General features: G+C 39.1%; 1 protein-coding gene across 4 annotated transcripts in view; it reads left to right on the top strand.

Moving 5' to 3' along the window:
• Nucleotides 1-21,368, top strand: part of LOC142144781 (serine palmitoyltransferase 3-like) — an 85,507-nt gene that overhangs the window by 41,699 nt on the left and 22,440 nt on the right. The window contains exons 2-4 of one of the 4 annotated variants that reach the window (XM_075203960.1): nt 11,909-12,024; nt 18,433-18,621; nt 19,987-20,141. In XM_075203960.1, coding sequence (XP_075060061.1) covers nt 18,508-18,621; nt 19,987-20,141 — 269 coding nt within the window. In that variant the 5' untranslated portion in view covers nt 11,909-12,024; nt 18,433-18,507. Of the gene's footprint in view, nt 1-11,908; nt 12,025-12,688; nt 12,900-18,432; nt 18,622-19,986; nt 20,142-21,368 lie in introns of those variants that run through there. The other 3 variants (XM_075203959.1, XM_075203957.1, XM_075203961.1) reach the window with 3 other exon arrangements.

Below are 21,368 nucleotides of genomic sequence, written 5' to 3'. Positions count from 1 at the left end.
GACTAGTTTTGGGTCCTTCCTGCAACCCCTGGCTGTTGTTATCAGCGTAAAAATGTCCTAATATAGTGCAATCTCTTGTGGCACTACTAGTGCCAGCATGCACTGACAACTCATGATTGTTATTGAATGCTGGCACTTGCAGAACTACAAACACCATCATGCAAATTTGCAGAAGTGCATACTTGCACTTGTAGTTCCAAAAAACAACCCCATGGAATCAATGGACAATGCCCGAGGAGCACGCAACTCACAATTAATTCAGCTCTGTTGAGCCCAGCAAGTTGATAGCCAGACAGCCAATCAGAAGTGGGCTCTTATACTACTCAGCCAATCACAGCATGAGCCCAGTGTTAGTCCGCATTGGATCACTAATCTCTAAGTGAGGGGGCCCGAAAACACTATCCCTAGAGGACCGAAAACATTATCCCTGTAGGATTTACCATGTACAATGAACAGAAGAAGGAAGGGGATATGAACTGGAACACCTAAGCAGTGAGCACAATAAAAATACCAAACGACAATAAATCAGTAAGTGTCATGTAGTTTCCCAGGTGTCCTGTGTGTAAGTTACATAGATAGTGATCTAGAGATAGCTATACATCAGGGGTGGGCAAACCTGTTTTTAGGATTTCTGTCTGTAGAAACAGGTGGGATAATTACTGACCCAGCCAAATAGATTAACTCAGCTGTACATGATTAAAGAAATCCTAAAAACATGAACTGGATATGGCCCTTGAGGACAGGTTTGCCCACCCCTGCTATACATCATAGGCACAAAACTGATAAAAAACCTTCAAGATTATTTTAACTTTACAAAAGAACATAAATAAAACATATAAGGCCTGATTCATTAAGGAACGTAATTTATGAAGGCAACTTCGGTCCTGTTATTTGAGAATATCTTGAAAAACTTTCCTTGTAAGTGAGGATGAAATGGCTGAATTGCGTTCTAGACTGTTCGCATTTACAGAACATTTATATGTAATTTATTTTTCTTCTGTAACCATGCCTCTTGTGCTACTTATGACAGGAGTTGAGCCTGCCAGTCTTTGGTATTTCCTCTTAGCTTTGAATTTTTGCCACCAACTGAAGGACTCCCTGGTGGTAATTGTTAATTGAATGGCATGATCCAGAGATATTTTTCTATGATCCCACTGAGTGTGTAAGTATAACCAGAGATTACGCATGTGCCACCTTGCCCAGGGGAGAATTCATATAGTGGAGGAATGCATTCCTATAAGACGTAGGCTCCATTGTATTGTCATCTGAATTTGAACTTGTAGCTGATAAGCCAAGCACTGGATCTTGATGGATCTCTCCTTTAGCAAACATATTTTATTTTGAAAAACGTTTATTTGGACGCCCAGAAATTTGTTTTCTGCTGTGATGACACAAGATGACTCTTTGCCTTGTTTATAATCCAGCTACATTCCTGCATAAAGGACATTATCTAAGCTATACTGGATCGGAGAATGTATCCTGATTTCCCTGTCACTAGGATATCATCCTAGTAGCGCTAGAGAGTGATGCCATGTTTCCGTAATTCTACTACCAGTATAATTAATATCTTGGAGAAAGTTCTAAGGGATGTTGCCAGACCAAAACGAAGACAAATGAACTGGAAGTTCTGTCCCAGGACAGAGAACCTGAGGAATCTCTGGTGATGAATTGCAACAGGGATATGGAAGTAAGAATCCTTAAGATCTATGGATGCAATAAAATGCCCTTCACTTATAGCAGTGAGAATGAATTTAAAAAATTTTACAAATGTTTTTAATGGACAAACTAATGGAGTCTACTTAAAATTTTGAACTGAACAGAAAGCCTCAGAGGATTTTCTGACAAGAAAGAGCCTAGAATAAAAGCATGTGCCCATTTGGGCTGGAGGAACATGATTGATTATACAATCTTCCTGTAATGTTTCCATACTGATATGTACATCTCACAACTGCTCTGAAGCTTAAGGAGTTCTGGATCTGACAACAAACTTTCCCCTGGGAAATAGATGAAAACTTGCAAACTGTTCTGAAAATGGCCATAACCCATTGATGTTGAATAGTATGTGTTACTTTTCTGCATACTCTGTGATGCTGCCGACCACAGATATTAGTGGGGACTGGTTGAATAGTCATTGCAAGGTCTTTTGACATGATCTCCCTTTTTTAAACCGGAGCACCTAAAAGGGTAGTCTGGATGCAGTGGTACCACCTTGTCTGGTGTATTGCCTCCCAGGCTTATAACTTCTTACATTTTTTACGAATTGGCGAGATGAGAAGGAAGGGAAACACTTCACCTTTTGATCCTGCAGCCGACGGTTACATTTACCCCCAGAAAACTTGTCTATGGTATCTAACTCTGCCTTGCAAAGCAAATCTATTCCTCTCTGCATAATTTTAAAGTTTTTCAGCAAATATTATCTACTAATATTTTCCTGAACATATGTATGAAGAGTGCTCTAGCCTGAATTCAATGCAATTCAATATAATTCCAGAAGAAATATGAAGCTTTGGTGGCACCCATCACTGCCTTAACCCGTAAGTCTGCGAATGCCAAAATATGGTCTGTAGAAGCCACCCAAGCCTTTGCTACCTTAAAATCCCTCTTTTCCTCAGCACCCATCCTCCAACAACCTGACTGTTCTCGCCCGTTCATTCTAGAGGTGGACGCATCCTCCATAGGGACAAGAGCAGTACTCTCTCAACGAGACTCTACCGGTAAACTACGTCCGTGCGGATTCTTTTCCCGTAGCCTTCTACCTGCTGACTACGGTATAGGTGACAAGGAGCTCCTGGCCATCAAATTGGCTCTTTTTGAATGGAGGCATCTTCTAGAGGGAGCCCAGTTTCCCATCACCATCTATACTGATCACAAGAACTTGCTATATCTACGTACTGCACGCTGCCTAAATCCTCGACAAGCAAGATGGTCCTTATTTTTCTCCCGATTTGACTTCAACATTTCCTTCCGTTCTGGATCTAAAAATATCAAGGCAGATGCTCTATCTCGCTCATTTGATCCTGCGGAACCCTTGGAGGAGAATAAATTTATTCTGGACCCTAGTCGAATACTGGCAGCAACTCATATCAAAAAAAGCTGACCTCCAGGCAAGACCTTCATTTCTGCCCCTCTTCGCATCAAACTCCTACGATGAGCTCATCGTTCCCTCTTCTCAGGTCATGCTGGCATTCGCAAAACTTGGGCCCTGTTATCTCGCAACTACTGGTGGCCTTCCATACGGGAAGATGTAAGGAGGTTTGTGTCTTCGTGTTCCATATGTGCCCAACACACATTATGGTCATTTACTTCAATTACCAGTTCCTGAATACCCGTGGTCGCAAATCTCCATGGATTTTATCACGGACCTACCCCCCTCCAAGTCTTGTACTGTGGTCCTAGTGGTCACAGACCGCTTTTCTAAAACTGCCCACTTCATTCCACTGAGAGGTCTTCCATCTACCTCCTCGTTGGCTGATATTTTCATCAAAGAGATATTCCGCCTTCATGGTTGTCGTCATCACATTGTCTCCGATCGAGGATCTCAGTTTATATCCAAATTCTGGAGATCCTTTTGTCACAAATCTGGGATCAAGCTTGATTTTTCCTCTGCATATCACCCCCAGTCTAATGGCCTCACAGAGAGAACCAACCAGGACTTGGAGAAATTCTAAAGGATATTCATTTCTGCCAATCAAGACTACTGGGTGGACCTCCTTCCATGGGCTGAGTTCGCCCATAATAACCATTTCCACGAGGCTCTCTCTAATTCTCCTTTTTTCGTTCTCTATGGCTGTCATCCTAGATTACCCACCTTTTCCCAAATTTCTGCTTCTGAAGTCCCAGCAGTGGACTTATTATTTCGTAACTTCTCGCATATCTGGGAACAATCCAAATCAAGTCTCAGAAAAGCCATCTCTCGTTCTAAGGAGGCCTATGATAAAAAGAGAGGAGCCGATTCTAATTTCTCCATCGGGGATAAAGTTTGGCTATCTACACAGAACATTAGTTTAAAGGTTCCTAGCAAGAAATTTGCCCCCAGGTTCATTGGTCCATTTACCATCTCGGAGATCATCAATCCAGTAGCTTTCAGACTAAGCTTACCACGTTCTCTACGTATTCCAGATGTTTTTCATGTGTCATTGCTGAAACCAGTGGTTACTAACACGTTTTCCACCCCTTCTAGGAATACTCCTCCTGTTATTATTCAGAATCAGGGTGAATATAAAGTAAAACAAATCCTGGACTCCCGTAAAAACAGAGGTGGCGTACAATTCCTAGTAGACTGGAAAGGATATGGTCCCAAGGAACGCTCCTGGGTAAGAGCAGTCGACCTTCATGCCCCCGTCTACTCAAACGCTTTCATAAAAAATTTCCCTGTAAACCTGTGTAGGTGTCCGGAGTCCACCTTTAAGGTAGGGGTACTGTCACAATACTTATCTCTCCGCGTTCCCCCGCCGCTCCGTCGGACCCGGAAGCCGCACTTCCGGGTTCGGCGGTCATGTGACCGCTACCTAGGGCGGTCATGTGACCGCTACCTAGGGCGGTCACATGATCGCTACCTAGGGCGGGGAATTCAAATGGGACACTGTATAAAAACATAGCTCTGACACTTGGTGAGTGTCAGAGCAACTTACCAGTTCCTGGCTCCTGATTCCTGTGTCCTCCTTGTTCCTGCTTCCTGTGTGTTGACCTCCAGTGTACCGACCCGGCTAGCTGACCACGCATCTGTTCTGGTGACCCGTGTACCGACCCAGTTTGATTGACTCTGCGATTGCCTCCTGATTCTGTCTGCATTGCCTGCCTGTGTACCGACCCGGTCTGTCCGACTATTCTCATTTTGCTCCTACTCCGCTGTACTACATCTTGGGGCAAACCTGAGGACCGCGACCTGCGACTCCTGGCAGCAAAGCCTATCCCGCCTTGCGGCGGTTCTTGGTGAATACCGAGGAGATCGTTAGACTCCGCACCTCAGGTAAGCCAGCGTTAATCAAGACTAGTAGTGTATCCAGTAAATCCATTACAGTGTGATACGATTCCTTATAAAATAATGTGTGTGTTGAAATATATGTATTCAGATATATGATTTCTTATATGTATGCACAGATATCTTAAATAGAAAAATACAGTTATAAGCAACTCAAGTTTGGTGACAAGAATGTGATAAGATCTTTGTTACAGGAACAAGCCTGAAAGGTGATAACATCTACCCCTGCATTCAAGATGCGAGATCAGACATATCACAAGATGTTACACCCATAAGATGTTCTAACTGTTCCAACCACAACTGGAAGGTGTTTCCTCACAGAAGTGATAAACAATTCAATATAAGGACATGATATATGTTAAGTGCTTTTTTGCAATAATCACCAGACTTTTTTGCTTTGTGACCTGACTATAAAATGCTCTTTGATTAAAGACGCATCAGCTCAGTTTATTTTGACCTCAATTGCGTATGTCATGATTTCTGGACTCCTGATCGATCAGTATGGAACACATGATATCTGAAGGTAGTTGGTTTCAAGGACAAGAATTGCATTAACATTACATTGCTGGAAGTGTTTGCAATAACCATGATGAGGAGGATAATAATGAAAAAAAAAACAACACCGAGTCTCTTTGTAATTAAGACTATAAATCTCAAGTTGAAAAAGAAGATTCAATGACTGAAGAGCTCTTTGAATGAGTCAAAAGATAGGTAAAATGTTAAAAAAAAGTACATCACATTCAGTTGATCGTTTATATATACCGTATATACTCGAGTATAAGCCGAGTTTTTCAGCACATTTTTTGTGCTGGAAAAGCCCCCCCTCGGCTTATACTCGAGTGAAGCTCCAGGACCACAATGAAAAGAACCAACCAATAACATCTGATTAGATGCCCACTTCCGGATATCGTCACATGCGTTCCACTGTGGAACGCACGCCATGCTGAGTGAGACCATACGGTTTACAGCCTCTGTGCAACGTCGGGGACTAGTGGAACTTCACCGCTTTTTTTTTTTGTTTGATCCATGTTCACGCAGACCGTTACGTGGAAATGATTATTTCAACCAGGTCTGAATGATGAAGCCGCGGCATATGGATAACGCGACATTCACCTTCCAGCTCTCATATCTGGGGACTGACGGTAATATTCTGTTTACACTTATCATACTTGTATTTGAAGAATCAATTTGCATTCAGCTCCGGAGCTAAGATCATCATCAGCATTTAAGGAACATATCAGCTAAATGTTTTTTGTGTGGCCACATCGGTAATATCTTTTACTCTGGATTATGTCTATTGGAGTGTTTGCATGACTATTGCAGTCATTCACAACAACCCGTGTTTATGACTAGTTTCAATTTTTTGTGGCTTCAGATTTGTAACGTTTATTATCCATGTGACTTATATCTAGTGGTATTCTGCAGCTTTTTATTGTTTTACTGGCCAGTGATAGCTCTGTTATTGTCATAATATATTTTATCAATAAATTGTTTTTATTTATACAACGGATCATTCTATGTTGATGGGGTGCACTCATTGTCAGCGCTGATATTTGTGCTTGTTCATTTTATGATCCATCTATGCACCGATACAATATGTTAATTAGCCTATATGTTTTATTTTTAATTAATGTAATTTTATTGGTATCTATTTTTATTTTTGAAATTTACCAGTAGCTGCTGCATTTCCCACTCTAGGCTTATACTCGAGTCAATAAATTTTTCCAGGTTTTTGTGGTAAAATTAGGTGCCTCGGCTTATATTCGGGTCGACTTATACTCGAGTATATACGGTATATCACATTCAGGCTTGCTGATAATTTCTCTGGTTATGACCCTATATGTTAATGTGACAAACGCTTATACAAGATAACTGTTGCCAGCTTTAAGGAATGGGATTGGTACTGATGCATGCTGTATACATTTATGTGCAATATAAGGTTTACTTGTTCCTAAGTCTTAAAGAGTATGCATTTACTGTGTCTCTAGCTTCAATTTGTATTATTCATAGAAGGTAGAACATGCTCCGTCAGTTCAAGAATGCACAAATGCATAGGATAAACATGTTTCTATTATTAGGACTTAGATTGAAAAGCAAAAAAAAATTCCCAAACACAAAAAAAAAATTAAACAAAAGTGTCATACACACAAAAAACATACACACAAAAAAGGTCAAACTATATGGATCTGTAGGTTTTTTTCTGCCATTAAATTCTATGGTTCTATGTTATGGTTCTATGACTCATGATTTAATGATTAATGATTTAATAAGAAGACCAATAAACAAGTACAATTTTTACATGTTCAAAATGTTATTGATAGCACATTTAGCTGTAAACTGTACCTTTGGTACCCTTGGCTGAGCAATGTGCATTTATGACATTGATGATGAAATATGGTAGTTATAAGAAGGTTATTGTGACACTGTATTATAAAGTGTGATATAAAAGTAGTATTATTCACTTGATCTTTTAATAAAACTAATGTTTTATTATATGGAGACTGTATACAGCTATATGATATAAATAGAAAAACATACACAGCAGAGGAAGCTAACAAGTCATTTTGGGCCTGATTCATTAAGGAAAGTTAAACAAAAAAATTAGTAAGTTTTCTTATTCAAGTTTTCTAGACAAAACCATGTTGCAATGCAAGGGGTGCAAATTAGTTTATTATTTTGCACATAAGGAATATACAGGCCCGGGGCTCCCATTAGGCAATGGTAGGCAATTGGCTAGGGCGCTGGGCTCTGGTGGGCACTACAGAAGTTAGGTGCACTTAGTAATGCTGTGCGGCGACTGCTAAGCATACCTTCCACGGCCGCCGGACAGCTTCAGATAGATCCACAGGGAGGGGGGGAGGGACTATTGATCGCCACCACCACCCTCAGCTCCAACAGCCAATGTGGTGCACCGTACCTCCGTCTCATCCCCTCCACTCCCCCTCCTCTCTCCTCCCCCTCCCCGACTGACTGTCGGGCATGACACTCAAATAGAGCCATCCCATATCCCTCCTGCAGATGGGTTTTTCTCCAGGTAAAACAAATCCACGTCATCCAATTACCACCATGCAGGATTCTCAAGTATACACAGGTGAACCAATGAAATATCTCTGGGTAAAGGTGTATTGAAATGTGTCTAATGTATTACTGTGTCATACTCAAAGCTTTTGTTATTCCATGTGATAGCCCTAGAGTTATAATAGGTAATAGGGGTATTCATGTTATTGATAATAGATGTATAATGTATGAGTAGTGGTAACAAATCACATACTTTTGATTAGCCACAAACCAGTGTGACTAGGTAGAACGAATTGAATAGAATAAGAGTTGGAACTTGATTGAAGTGACTGATAGCTTAGGCCACTAGTCCTTCCCCGCTGCCAGAGATCACTCCTGGGCTGCCTCTTAACCTGTCGATTTTTGAAATGTTCTTGACCCCTCTTGGGATGAATTTGTAACTGAGAGACTAGTTTAGACCTTGAGAGGGAAGGTAAACAGTGAGACAGCAACCGAGAATGTTCAAAACACTGTTTCCTGAAAAGTCACACTAACTGTCAGTATGTTGGATCGGGAAAGTAAGTTGTGGAACAGTAATTTCTTAGGCTCAGGTTATTTGACAGACAGGTACCAGGTGTAGGCTACCAGCATCACGGTTTCAAGGGTAGCAGAGAAACACTGGTGCCCATTCCACCCACTGCAGAGGAGCCAACACTCAGAGAATGTCCAAGGGCACTCATGAATCTGCTCTGGAAGGCTTCGAATGCAGTTAGTAGCACCTGAGCCAAAGGCTAAGACAGCTGTCCATCATGAAGTTGTAGTTTTTCCTGTTTTGTGTTTCTCTCATTTCATTCTCTTCTCAGGACGGTCAATTCTTTTAATTATGAGCAGGTGACAGAGGCTGGTTCAGGTAATGATAATGAGGTATTGGGGATGAAGGAGAAGTTAGTAGCATAGTCGGTCCAGCCAATTACTCTATTCAATTCAGGGGTAAAGGAAACTTTGGAAACCTTGGAGCTTGGAGAAAGTGCGAGGGGCTATAGTAGCATTACGTCCGTAAGTACGTTGACCACATAGTTAAAAAAGAGGTACACCCAGCGATGCCAGTACAGTAATATTCGGACTTGAGCAGGCATCCTTGAGAATGATTATCATTCTTGGGTGGGTAAGGTTTTAGACCAAACATAGTGCTGGGCGTGCTCTCACGTGCCTCAGTGATTATATCAAGAAGGATTAGTTCTCTTTCCACTAAATATTCTTGAGATACCCGAATTATGGGTGGGAGGTCACTAGGGGAAAAGTACAACACCTAGGTCCCTTAGTCTGGAGTCTCCCAATATTTTGCAAGCCGACCACTGTTTCACGTACAAAGAAAACTGAGTATTGGGAGACTGGGGAGAATGAACAGCCAATAGCCCGCCGACAAGTGTTGATGAAAAGAACTGATGACATTATTAGAAGTGTGTATATTAACGCAAGCTAAAGGAGATTGTATATGACATTATTGATAGACATAGGATGATGCTATTGATGAACATGAAGTGTTTAAATGTATTCTGAGCTTAAAGACATGCGTTGGACAGATGAACCTGTTAAACTTGAAGAACTGTAGTAGAGTATTCTGTATAGCTGATACCTGTTCTATTGTACTTTGTACCTTTCCAAATAATGTATTAAGTGTTTTATTGCACCCTTGAAGGGCATACAAAAGGTTATCTCCAAGCTCCAGAAGTGTACGGTCTATAGTAAAGGAAGAAATCATTTTGAGGATTAAGACTCTCTCTACTGATAACTTGTTTGATCTACAAACAGCGTGGTCATACCCCAAGGGGGATTTGCATTACATAGCAATGAAACGTGGTACTGAGATCCTGCATATAACATCTTTAAGGTGATAGTTTATTATACTATCAAAGGGTGGAACTGTCATAGTCGTATAATTGGATGAACGAAAGTATACTGGTTGATATTGTTTAATTGGTCGATTGCACTCAATATGCCACGCTACACGTGGCATATTGCGATCGCACGGTAAAATACGCACGTACACACTCGCATTACTACATTTAGTTATTTATGTAATTCATATTCATATTGGTTCTGTTACACAGTCATTTATGAGCAGATAGTATTTAGTTTATTATTAGTTTATATAATATGATTATATGTATACTTCAGTGTTATTTAAGGTTCAGGTTATAAGAAAGGTGTCATGTTTAGTATCATATTAAACCCCTTTTCACCAGCAGCTGTCCGGTGCATTCGGCGAGGAGATCGCACATTGCATACTCTAGTTATTGATGTTAGGGAATAAACCTTTAATATGATACTGACCATAAAATGCTAACAGACTAATTGTAACTGGAGAGTCAGGCGGGAAGAACAGAGCTCATCCCCTGGAAAGATGACCCCCACTTTTGGATTCCTTAGATTGAACCAGCCTATGACCTGTTTACCCTGGACCCATCTGATGTCTGGACCTATAGAAGCAAGCCACGTCATCTCTATTGTTCACTCTGTAACACTGACTGTATATATAATCATAGCTGCACCCCCACCAGTCTCAGTCTACTCTGACCACAGTATTCTAAACAGATATACTGTGCACTGGGGCCCGTGGTTATGCAGCGTAGCGCAGCGGTATGTATGTATCTTTTGGTATTGACTGTACTGTACTGTATCATAATATAATCATGTATTGAACTGTTAAACTTTACATCTGCTAAAATAAATCACTTTGTGCGTTAGAAACACAATACAATCGCTTGGGCAATGCTTATTTGAAAACGATAGAATTACTTTAATACATTGTAACATGGTTTTGTCCAGAAGACTGAAATAAGATCCCTCTTCATTTAAGATCCTTAATGAATCAGGCCCTAAGAGCTTTAAACGTGTCAGGGCCCATTTATTTAATTTACATAAATCCAGCCAGGCAAATCAATCATGATTTGAAAATACAATTTCTTACTTTGTAAGACTGAGATTCACTTATAGGGCCTGATTCACTAAGGCACACATACTGAGCGCAATATGCATTTGTTTTAAAATGCACGTAATTTGGGTATACATAGGTCCGAGTTCAACAAGGAGCAGATGTGTATGGTGATGAATATCTGCTCTAATATCTGCTCTGCTCTACTAGACCAGACACTGCAGGATACATCCAATACATATGTGACATATAAAATCACAAAATAACGAACTGGATTAAAAACTATTCAATGATTGTCACCTGTTAATAATATAAGCTATAATTAGTGGGGTTTTTTTGTTCATTTGTTCATGAAATACATTTATTAGGATGTTATGAATGTCTACTGTACATAAATAGATTTTTACAGTTGCTCATGATTGCAAACACATGTTCTAGCATGTATACACGGCCATCATCACCAGTAATCAACACTTAGACTAGACCTGTAGCTGGTGCAAGAGATACTCTTTTTAGAAGCCTAATGCATTAAATAATTTCTAATTGCCTATTACTACTTCTGTAACCTTAATTAAAAATGAAAAGTAAAAATATAAATACAATTCTTTTGGCTACCTGTTCATGATATGAAATAGTCCAAGGAAAACTTGAACAAAATGTGGGGTAGTAGCATGGCATAGACTGAAGCAATCTGTGGATCCTGATATTGTGAAACCACAAGTCCCAGTGTGCTGGGACTAGTAGTTCTATGAGAGCTGGAGAATAAAGGTTGCCTTTGTTGTATACAGCACTTCTTGGCTTTCCAATGCCCATGATACCTAAAAAAGTAGGGTTGAATAAACATTCACACCATTTCTATAGATACATTTTAATTCAAGAATATACACCCCCCCCCCCCCAACCTCATTACTTGTTCAAAAAATGTTTACTAATAAAAAATAAAAAAAGTCCAATGAAAAAAATATATTCTTTTTTCGTGTTCTTGATCTGAATAGATTGCCCATTGTGCTTCTGTGACACTCAAGCCTAAGGGTAATAAAAATGAATCCTGGAAAAGAGAAAGAAAAAAAAGAAGCAAAACGGCAGAAAACACCCCCATTCACTATTGTAGGTTGGTATTAAATACATTACATTGGAATTTTCCTTGTCTCCCAGTCTGAATGGTTGGAGCAACCAACCAATTAGAAGTGTAGAAACGTTTCAAGCTATTTTCCATGTACTGTGTCTGATTGGCTGGTCGGTTCAAACATTTAGATGGACAGTCTAGGAAACTGTTTCATTCATTAAGTAACTGCATATTCAATTACCATGTGAATTTTGGCCTCTGTATACTGGATGTAATTCTCAGGATCTGTTACTGTTTTCTATGTGTAGGTAAACTCACACCACCATGCTGTAAATAATTTAATCTTTTTGAGAGATAAGCAGCCACAGCAGCGATAACATATAAAGATATACTAGACACTTTTTTTATTCAAATGGACTTGTAGATGTAAGAAAGCAATAGCTGTAATAGTGGAGTGTTAAATACTAAAAGTTTTGGAAGTCTGGTGATAGAGTCCCTTTAATATCTTTAATATTAACTGGCTACTCTTTGATAGAATACTTAGTGTCTGTCTTGCTATTATGGTTCCAGAGTCCAATTTCCTTATGACTGGGCTGCCAGCCAGGTTAATATTTCTAAACAGCAGAACCTGCAGTTGCAGAGATCAGGGAACACAATCTGTCCCATGCTGATTTAGCTACAGATGGCAGCTGCACTTGTTATGCAATTCATGAGCATTAAGCAGCAATTTTAAGGCACACAGTTGCATGCTGGGTTTAGCTGACTCCGCCTTCTGATCTAATGGCCAGAGCATGGCCAGTGGATGGAGGCAGTGGTAAGCAGCTGCAGAGGCTGAGAGGATGACCAGGCTGCTAACACAAGGAGAATCTGGCCTTTCTCAGAACACCACCATCAACACAGATCACCAGCACATTGTGAAGGTAAGAAGCCACTGCTTTCAAGCTGAGCAGTGAATGATTGTCAGCTCAGCGGGTGTTCTCTTGCACCTGCACTAAATCCTAATCGTTTTTTTTAATTCTTTTGTTTTTATTCTGTGGGTATTATGATCAGCCAAATTAACAATGTCTATGTTTTAATATTAAGTATTATAATGATCTAAGGAATCAAAGTTTATTTCTCTAAACCGGATATGCTGTTCAAAATAGACTGGGTTAGGGGCAAAAACGTAAAATGTTCATATTATATATATATATATATATATATATATATATATATTACAAATACAGTATATAAAGCAAACATTATATATGCTTCCTGAAAAAGCCTCTAATATTACCTGCACAAAGTAGATCTATCCAGTACTAAAAATTGCCATCCTTCAAAGTTTAAACTGTAACTCTTGTTTAGAGCAGTTATCCTGTGCGCCTAACTATGGGAGTGGTCCATGTATAATAATGACATAGACTTTTTCAAGTATTAGAAATGAATGAAATCAATGAATCGGGTATGGAAGTCACTTATAGACTCCTGCATATAGCATGAATAATTAGGTGGAGGACTTTCTACATAATTGTCTGTTGAATTATCTCGGTCTGACACAAATGTTTTATAAGTTACATTAAAAAATGTAGCATGTGAACAGTAGGGCAACCGCAGCTGTCTGTCTATGTTATCTAAAGTAAAATGAAGTGGTGATCCATTAGGTGTGACAGGGAGGCAAAGGGCAGTAAGATCCTAAACTCACGGTGTGCTCTTTTGCCCTCCGCTGTCTCTCAGACACAGAGTAGCAGCTTACTACAGATACAGCTTTGCAGCTCTACGGGCCTCCCTTAAACTTCCATCTGTTCAGCCAGTGTCTTATCAGTATCACAGCACAATAAAATAATAATCACACAACTCCCACTGCTCAAGATATATATATCCTGTGTTGTCAGATGTTGTCTGGTCAGATAATTATATAAATGTAATATTGACACAACTTCTCAATTATAGTGAGGAAGTTTTATATATAGAGACACTTTTTCAGCTTCTATGTGGAATTTATGAAAATCCAATTATTTAGAATTAAAATGATCTACTTACTTCAAGCTCTGGACCCCTTTTTAAAAGTTCAGAATGGGTATTGAATTAGAATATAGACAATTCCTCTGCTGTCATCCATCCTACTCCTCGTTTGTCTCTTGTTTCCACTAGCAGCATCTTGTTCTTCCATCCTAGACAGCAGCATTGCCAAAGCACAATGCACTAGGGAGAGTAGAGAAGCCGACGATAGAATGTAAAGTCATCTCATCGCTGCTTGATATGTCTTCCCTGTAATGTGATCATCGTGACCATGTGATCATCTGTGCATGTCACTTGGTGTGTGTGTGTGTGTGTGTGTGTGTGTGTATAACAAGGGAACATACCTGGTGGTCAGTCCAAAACATATAGATAAAAATGTGTTTTATTAAGGGTACATTTGCAATTTCCTGTTCTACTGTGACCCATGTACTATGATATTAAATTGGCAGAATAAACAAAGTAAATATTGACCTTATCAACAATATATTCTAATCAACTCATATACAAAGTCTCACAATGGCATAAACAGGTAATTCACATTCAACTATTTATTACTTGAATAAGCAAAAAATGTGTCATGAACAATATGGCTCACATACAAAAACAATACTAAAACTTTGAGCAGTTTTGGACCCCTTTCCTGGACAGTCCTAATGCTGCATCGTGGTCTGGTCTGTCCTAATGCAGCACCATTGTCTGGACAGTCCTAATGCTGCATCCTTGTCTGGTCTGTTCTGATGCAGCACCATTGTCTGGACAGTCCTAAATGTGACACCATTGTCTGGACAGTCCTAAATGTGACACCATTGTCTGGACTGACCTAAATGTGACCCAATTGTCTGGACTGTCCTAAATGTGACCCAATTGTCTGGACTGTCCTAAATGTGACCCAATTGTCTGGACTGTCCTAAATGCGGCACCATTGTCTGGACTGTCCTAAATGCGGCACCATTGTCTGGACTGTCCTGATGCGGCACCATTGTCTGGACTGTCCTGATGCGGCACCATTGTCTGGACTGTCCTGATGCGGCACCATTGTCTGGACTGTCCTGATGCGGCACCATTGTCTGGACTGCAGCACCATTGTCTGGACAGTCCTGATGCGGCACCATTGTCTGGAATGCGGCACCATTGTCTGGACAGTCCTAATGCGGCACCATTGTCTGGACTATCCTGATGAAGCACCATTGTCTGGACTGTCCTGATGCGGCACCATTGTCTGGACTGTCCTGATGCGGCACCATTGTCTGGAATGCAGCACCATTGTCTGGACTGTCCTGATGCAGCACCATTGTCTGGACTGTCCTGATGCAGCACCATTGTCTGAACTGTCCTGATGCAGCACCATTGTCTGGACTGTCCTGATGCAGCACCATTGTCTAAAATACAGCACCATTGTCTAGAAGTCCTGATGCAGCATTATTGTCTTTACCATCCTGATGTAGCACTATTGTCTGGACGGTCCCAATGTAGCAGCATTGTCTGAACAGTCTTAATGTAGCAGCATTGAGGATTAATTTCCATGCAGAAGTAATATACAAAATATACAATGATGATATTAATATTGTTTTTATATTACATATACTGGTTACATTGTAAATATTGATTGTGGAATTTACCAGTATCACAAATGTATAATTTGATATATATTTTAATTAAAAATAAAGTATAACAAAACATGTGTTATATGCTTTTTTAAATGTAATTTTACTACATTTTGTTTAAACAAACAAACAAACCCCCACCGAGAATAAACATATCTATCAAGGGACAAAAGAAAATGTAAGACAAGTTTAGTAATCACAGATAAGAGATTGCTCCTGATTGGCTCCCTGGCCATTAAGTAGACGGACTCACCGGAGATTAACTCAATTTGTTTTTGGTTCTCCTTGTTAGCAGTCTGTTTCAATCATTGTTTTTTCTTTTAATTTTCCATTGATTTACGTTGGGTCAAGAAAAAAGATTTAGGTAAGTATTTATTGAAGACACAACATTTCATAACAAATTATAGGGGCCATATTAATATGTACAGTACAGTAGCATTATTAATTTAGTTGATGGAGCTATATTATTTAATTAAATACTACTGGAGTGCAATACTATTACTTTTATTCGTAGTGTATATTTGTGGCTCTACAAGTGCTAGTATGCACTTTGGCCCAAGTGCATGCTGGCCTTTTATTTCTACATAAGGTTCTAGGCGAAATGAGAAGGTTGGATTTTTTTGAAGATGTGTTAGCTGTCATTGATTGAGAAAGTGTGTCTTTTTGTGGAGTTGTAAAAGGGAGAGAATGACTGAGAAATTCTGGTGAGAGTAAGGGTGAAAGATCAATTGAGTTTATGCTGAGATATATTTGAATTTGAATAGTATTGTGCAAATATTAAGAGGAATTGAGAAGCGGAGCAAGGCGGCATTTATTGTGGATGTTATGTAAATTAAATTTGAATAAAAGTTCTGAAAGAACTGATGGTCTTCTGTGTGTCACAGTGACATGATCTGATAAAAAAGTATGTTATAAATATTTAAATGATATACAAATGGTGGATTTTAAAGAAAAAAAGCCTATGACCAAGAGCTTGTAAGTAATATTGATATGTAGAGAGCGAAAGAGTTTTTTGCAGAAGAAAATGGATATGAATGGGATGACAAATAGAGAAATCTTGTATGAATGGTGGTGGTACAAGAAGAGAAACTTGGTAAGATTAGATGAAGTCCTGGGGGTAAATTTATCAAGCTGCGGGTTTGAAAAAGTGGAGATGTCACCTATAGATTCTAGCTGTCATTCTGTAGAATGTACTAAATAAATGATAACTAGAATCTGGAACTGGTTGAGTTGAGGTCATGTGCAAAGATAAAAACAATGTAAGAAATCTTTTTTTTTTTTTGTTTAGGGAAGAAGATATAAAAGTGAAGAACGTGTTAGGACGGTGCACGAAAAGTGATATATATGTTATTTATGGGATAAGAAAGGAGGGATCAATGATGCGGAATGGCTGTGGATGGTAAAAGTGAAAGTGGTGGTAGTGGAAGCATTTCAGTTAAGTTTTATAGCTATTTTGATTGACGATAGGTTTTTGGTGTCTAGGCTGCAAAGATTGGAGGTAAGTTGTGAATACTTCTATGAAGATCAGAGTGATTAGATTAGATTATCGTCCCACTAAAATGATTATTATAGGAGTTGCATAGCTGTAATGCAATGATCTACTAACCACAGGACATAACAATACACCATAGCGGATCCTTTAAGTGTGTGTTATAGAGGGCTTGGTTCTTGTATCAGTGGGATACATTCTGGGCCTGGACTTTCGATTCTAAATAGCCCTAGAACTGACTAAAGAGTTCACTTTCAAATATTATAGTGTGTGTTTTTTTTGCAATGGTATTTCACTCTTGGTATGTTCCCACTCAAATAGATCTATATCTGTGTTACATAGTCAGTGCTTGACTTACATCCCTGAGGCATGTTGTCTATAAGACAGGTGCCTCTTCTGCTGATCACTTGTCCTTCCCTTACTAAACGTACTGAATAGTGTGTTGATGGCTTTGCCAGCCTAATGATAATAAAATACAATGTAATGATGCGGATGAGATAGATTTGACAGGCATTCCAGTAAGAGCCCCGGTCACTGCTGCTTTGGGAGAGAACAAAGAAGGAAATTACGAAGTTAAATATGTTTTTGATAACTTGACAATTTATGTATTAAGATACCAGTGTGATTTTATGAAATAATAAGGCTACATTTTAAAATAAACTTTGTTATTATCTATTCATTCCTTTCTTCCAAACTGGAATGGACCACCAACCAAAGAGAGAAAATAACTAAAAAAATAGTTGGACCTGAGTCATTAAGGAGAGTAAAGCATAAAAAAAGGAGTAACTTTTGCACCTGGGCAAAACCATGTTGCATTGGAGGGGGAGGTACTTTTAAAATGTGGGGACAGATTTATAGTTGGAATAGGGCATGTCCGAGATCAACTTTAAATTTCAGTGTAAAAATAAAGCTATCAATCATTTGTGTGCTACATGACAAAACAGCCAGTATTTTCCTTACATGCAAAATAATAAAGTAATTTGCATTGTTACATGGTTTGTCCAGGAGAAAATGTACTCATTTTTTTTGCCTTACTCTCCTAATGACTCAGGCCCATTATGTTTTACTTGGATGGGTCATAAATTCAAATAGTTTGCCAATAAATGGCCTAGAACAAAAAAGAGCAGTGGATGAAGAAAATATTAATTATTTTATTGTGTGCAATTTCCTATAAGAGGAGTCAAGCATTAAAGCCAGAAACTGATGATCTGCTCCTCTACTTTAAATGGTAGTAAGTTGCCTTGCTAAAGTCAATGGGAGGCATTGGTCAGAAATATCTAGGTGCATCATATATGGTTTGCTCAATAACACTGTAAATTAGATGATTACCTATACTGTACTCTTGTCCTGTTTCTGCAGAATGGATCAGCCAATGGCAGCCTGCACAAGAGCGAGTTCAAAGAGTCCTTTGAAGAAGCTCCATTGTACATTCCCATGCTTACCTACCTTGGTTATGGAATTCTCATCTTATTCGGATATTTGCGTGATTTCATGCGAGCATGCAGGCTGGAAAAATGTCACATGGCCGAGGAAAGGAGAGAGCAAAGAGTAAGGACATCATAGATTTGTGTATTCTAACTTCCTTTCAGTTTTGGCTTTTGTAGTGGCACTAAGTTCAAATAAAATCAAAATTAAATTACATTTTGTTTTCCAAAACCTTATTTAATAATTAAACTGTGCAAGCATACAATAATTAATTTATTTTTAATACATTTTCTTTATAATGTTCTGGTAACATTACTATTGCATATTAGGAAATTAATCAGCATAAATCAGTGATGAACAGAACAAAGGAAACATAAAATGAAAAATAAAATCATAAAGCAAATAGTAAAATAAATGTAATAATATTCAAACTGTGCCAGCAGAGTTCTAAATAAGCCAGCTAGGATAAAAAGGTGTGGAAGAGGAGGGGTTTGCAGAGACTATTTTGTTATGTGTCTTGAAGAAAAGCTAAAACGTCAGGTGTTGAATGTGGTTGATTGTAGTTATGACTAGCTCCTATAGGTAAACAGTTTAAATGTCGCAGCTGTTCCAATTGGGATATGAGTCACTTTGCCACAACAAACAGAATTATAACAAATGTACAAAGGAACAGAACTGTGCTCAGACTAATGTGACAGGAAAAAAAAATCATTAAAAGTATTGGCAATAAAAACATATAAACGTATTTATATGTCATTATATACATGAATTAAATATAATAAGACAAAAACACCAAGTACTCTTAAGCCTCCAGTTAGTTATATTTAATCCAAGATAACCACTTGGAATACCATCAATATAAGAATTGGGAGCTAATCTCTCCCAGCCTGCCAAAGATCACAACATATGCTAACGACTTTTTGGCCACCTTGTAGATAAGAATTATGTAAAAGATTGTTGGTTGTACGGTGCATGACTTGGTCATCTTTATGATTGTGTTCACATCTCAAGTAAAGAGATTCACAAAACTGACATCTACAATCTTACAGCGCAACATCAATGAGTGTGCCTCAGGGGCTGGCTGGCTTGGGGGGGCAGGGGGACATCTGCCCCCCATGTCATTCCCATATTGGGCTACCTTTGTCAGTGACACTGGGCCACCTAAATCTTTTTTCCTTAAAATGTTCCTTATAGTCTCCTGAGCCAAGTCTTGACCCCGGGCTAAAATTTGTCAACCAGCCCCTGGTGTGCCTGTTTTCTGGTGCCAGTCTCCTCTTAACATATGCCCCAGCCAATGTCTTTTAAAGTTCTTTAGATAAATATACTATGAATTGGACAATGTTAGAATGTACTATTTTTTGCCTTCTTTTACACATAAATATAAATTACACACAAATTATAATAGTAATATATCTTTGTGAACGTTTGAGAAAATCTGATGTACAAAAGTTAATTACAATATTAACCCATTATTTTTGTTTAATGAAGGACTTTGTGCCCCTCTACCAAGACTTTGAAAATTTTTACACAAGAAATATTTACATGCGACTCCGTGATAACTTTAACCGACCCATTTGCAGCGTGCCAGGCCCTCAGTTTGACCTCATGGAGCGATTGACAGATGACTACAACTGGACTTACAGGTGATCTATTCCGCCATTGCTACATTTGTCTCTTAATAGTGGGGCTCATGTAGAGGTGGACACACATGCACTCACAAAACGAAAAGAATCATGCTCATGTTTAGTAGGATGTATTTCAAGATGCTTCCAGCTCATAAGCAGTATCTGTGTGAGGCATACATCAAGCATATAAATGTGTATACTTACATCCCATTATAGCGTAAAGAAAGTCACATTACTCTATGAATACACAATATAATAATGCAATAAAATGTCATATACACGAGAGAATATTGTCTTGAGTTATTAATAAATGTGAAAGTCATATTTGTAATATAAATATAATATAATTTAAGTAAATACAAACACAGATAGAAAATACAAATGCAAGTACAAATTAAATTAAAATTACATAAATTAAAAAAAAATAATTTAGTTAAATTAAATAGCATCTGTTGTTTTTCCATTTTATTTCATGCAGTAGTCCAAATGGAAATGTCAGTTATGTCATGTGAATAAACAGCCACGATTTGATATAATATAGGTCTTCATCTACCTCCCCTCTCTGGCAAGCCCTTCACTGGCTTGACAGAGAAGGGAGGTAGATGGAGTTGTGGCTCCCCCTCTGCTTCATAATCCTCTTCAAACTCTTCAACCTCACTTTTAAAACTCTCTCTAATCCCACTGCTCCATATCTCTCAACCTCATCTCCACTCATACTCCTTCACGCCCATTGTGGTCATACAACGACCGTCACCTTACCTCCCATCTGATCACCACCTCTCATTCCCGCATTCAAGACTTCTCCCGTGCTGCCCCCCTTCTCTGGAATGATCTCCCCCATTCTATCAGGCTTTCACTTAGCCTGTCAAACTTCAAACGTTCCCTTAAAACCCACCTGTTCAGGTTAGCCTACCCTTCCTTCACCTAACCCTGCCCTTCTCCATCTCTCTTCTCTCTCACTCTAAGTAAACTTTCTATTCCTTGCTCCTCTTTCTTACTCTCTGCTCCTCTCCCCTTAGTGTTCTTGTCTCTCACCACCTCGTGCCACTCTGTGTCTCCTGTCAGTCTCCCCCTCACCTTAAGATTGAAAGCTCCCTCGAGCAGAACACTCTTTCCTCGTGTCCTCCTCCTCTTGTTTTCCTTTGCCTTTTAGTCCTCCGCCCCTTCTTTCCATTTTATCTCTTGACTCCTGCCGCCATCTTTCCTCTTCTCCAGTACCTCCTCTTCTCCATCTCTGCCCTGATC

The sequence above is a fragment of the Mixophyes fleayi genome, chromosome 3, assembly GCF_038048845.1.
Source record: "Mixophyes fleayi isolate aMixFle1 chromosome 3, aMixFle1.hap1, whole genome shotgun sequence".
NCBI classification, from domain to species: Eukaryota; Metazoa; Chordata; class Amphibia; order Anura; family Limnodynastidae; genus Mixophyes; species Mixophyes fleayi.
Note: the sequence above shows the minus strand (reverse complement) of the source record. Positions and strands in the feature narration are given on the sequence as shown.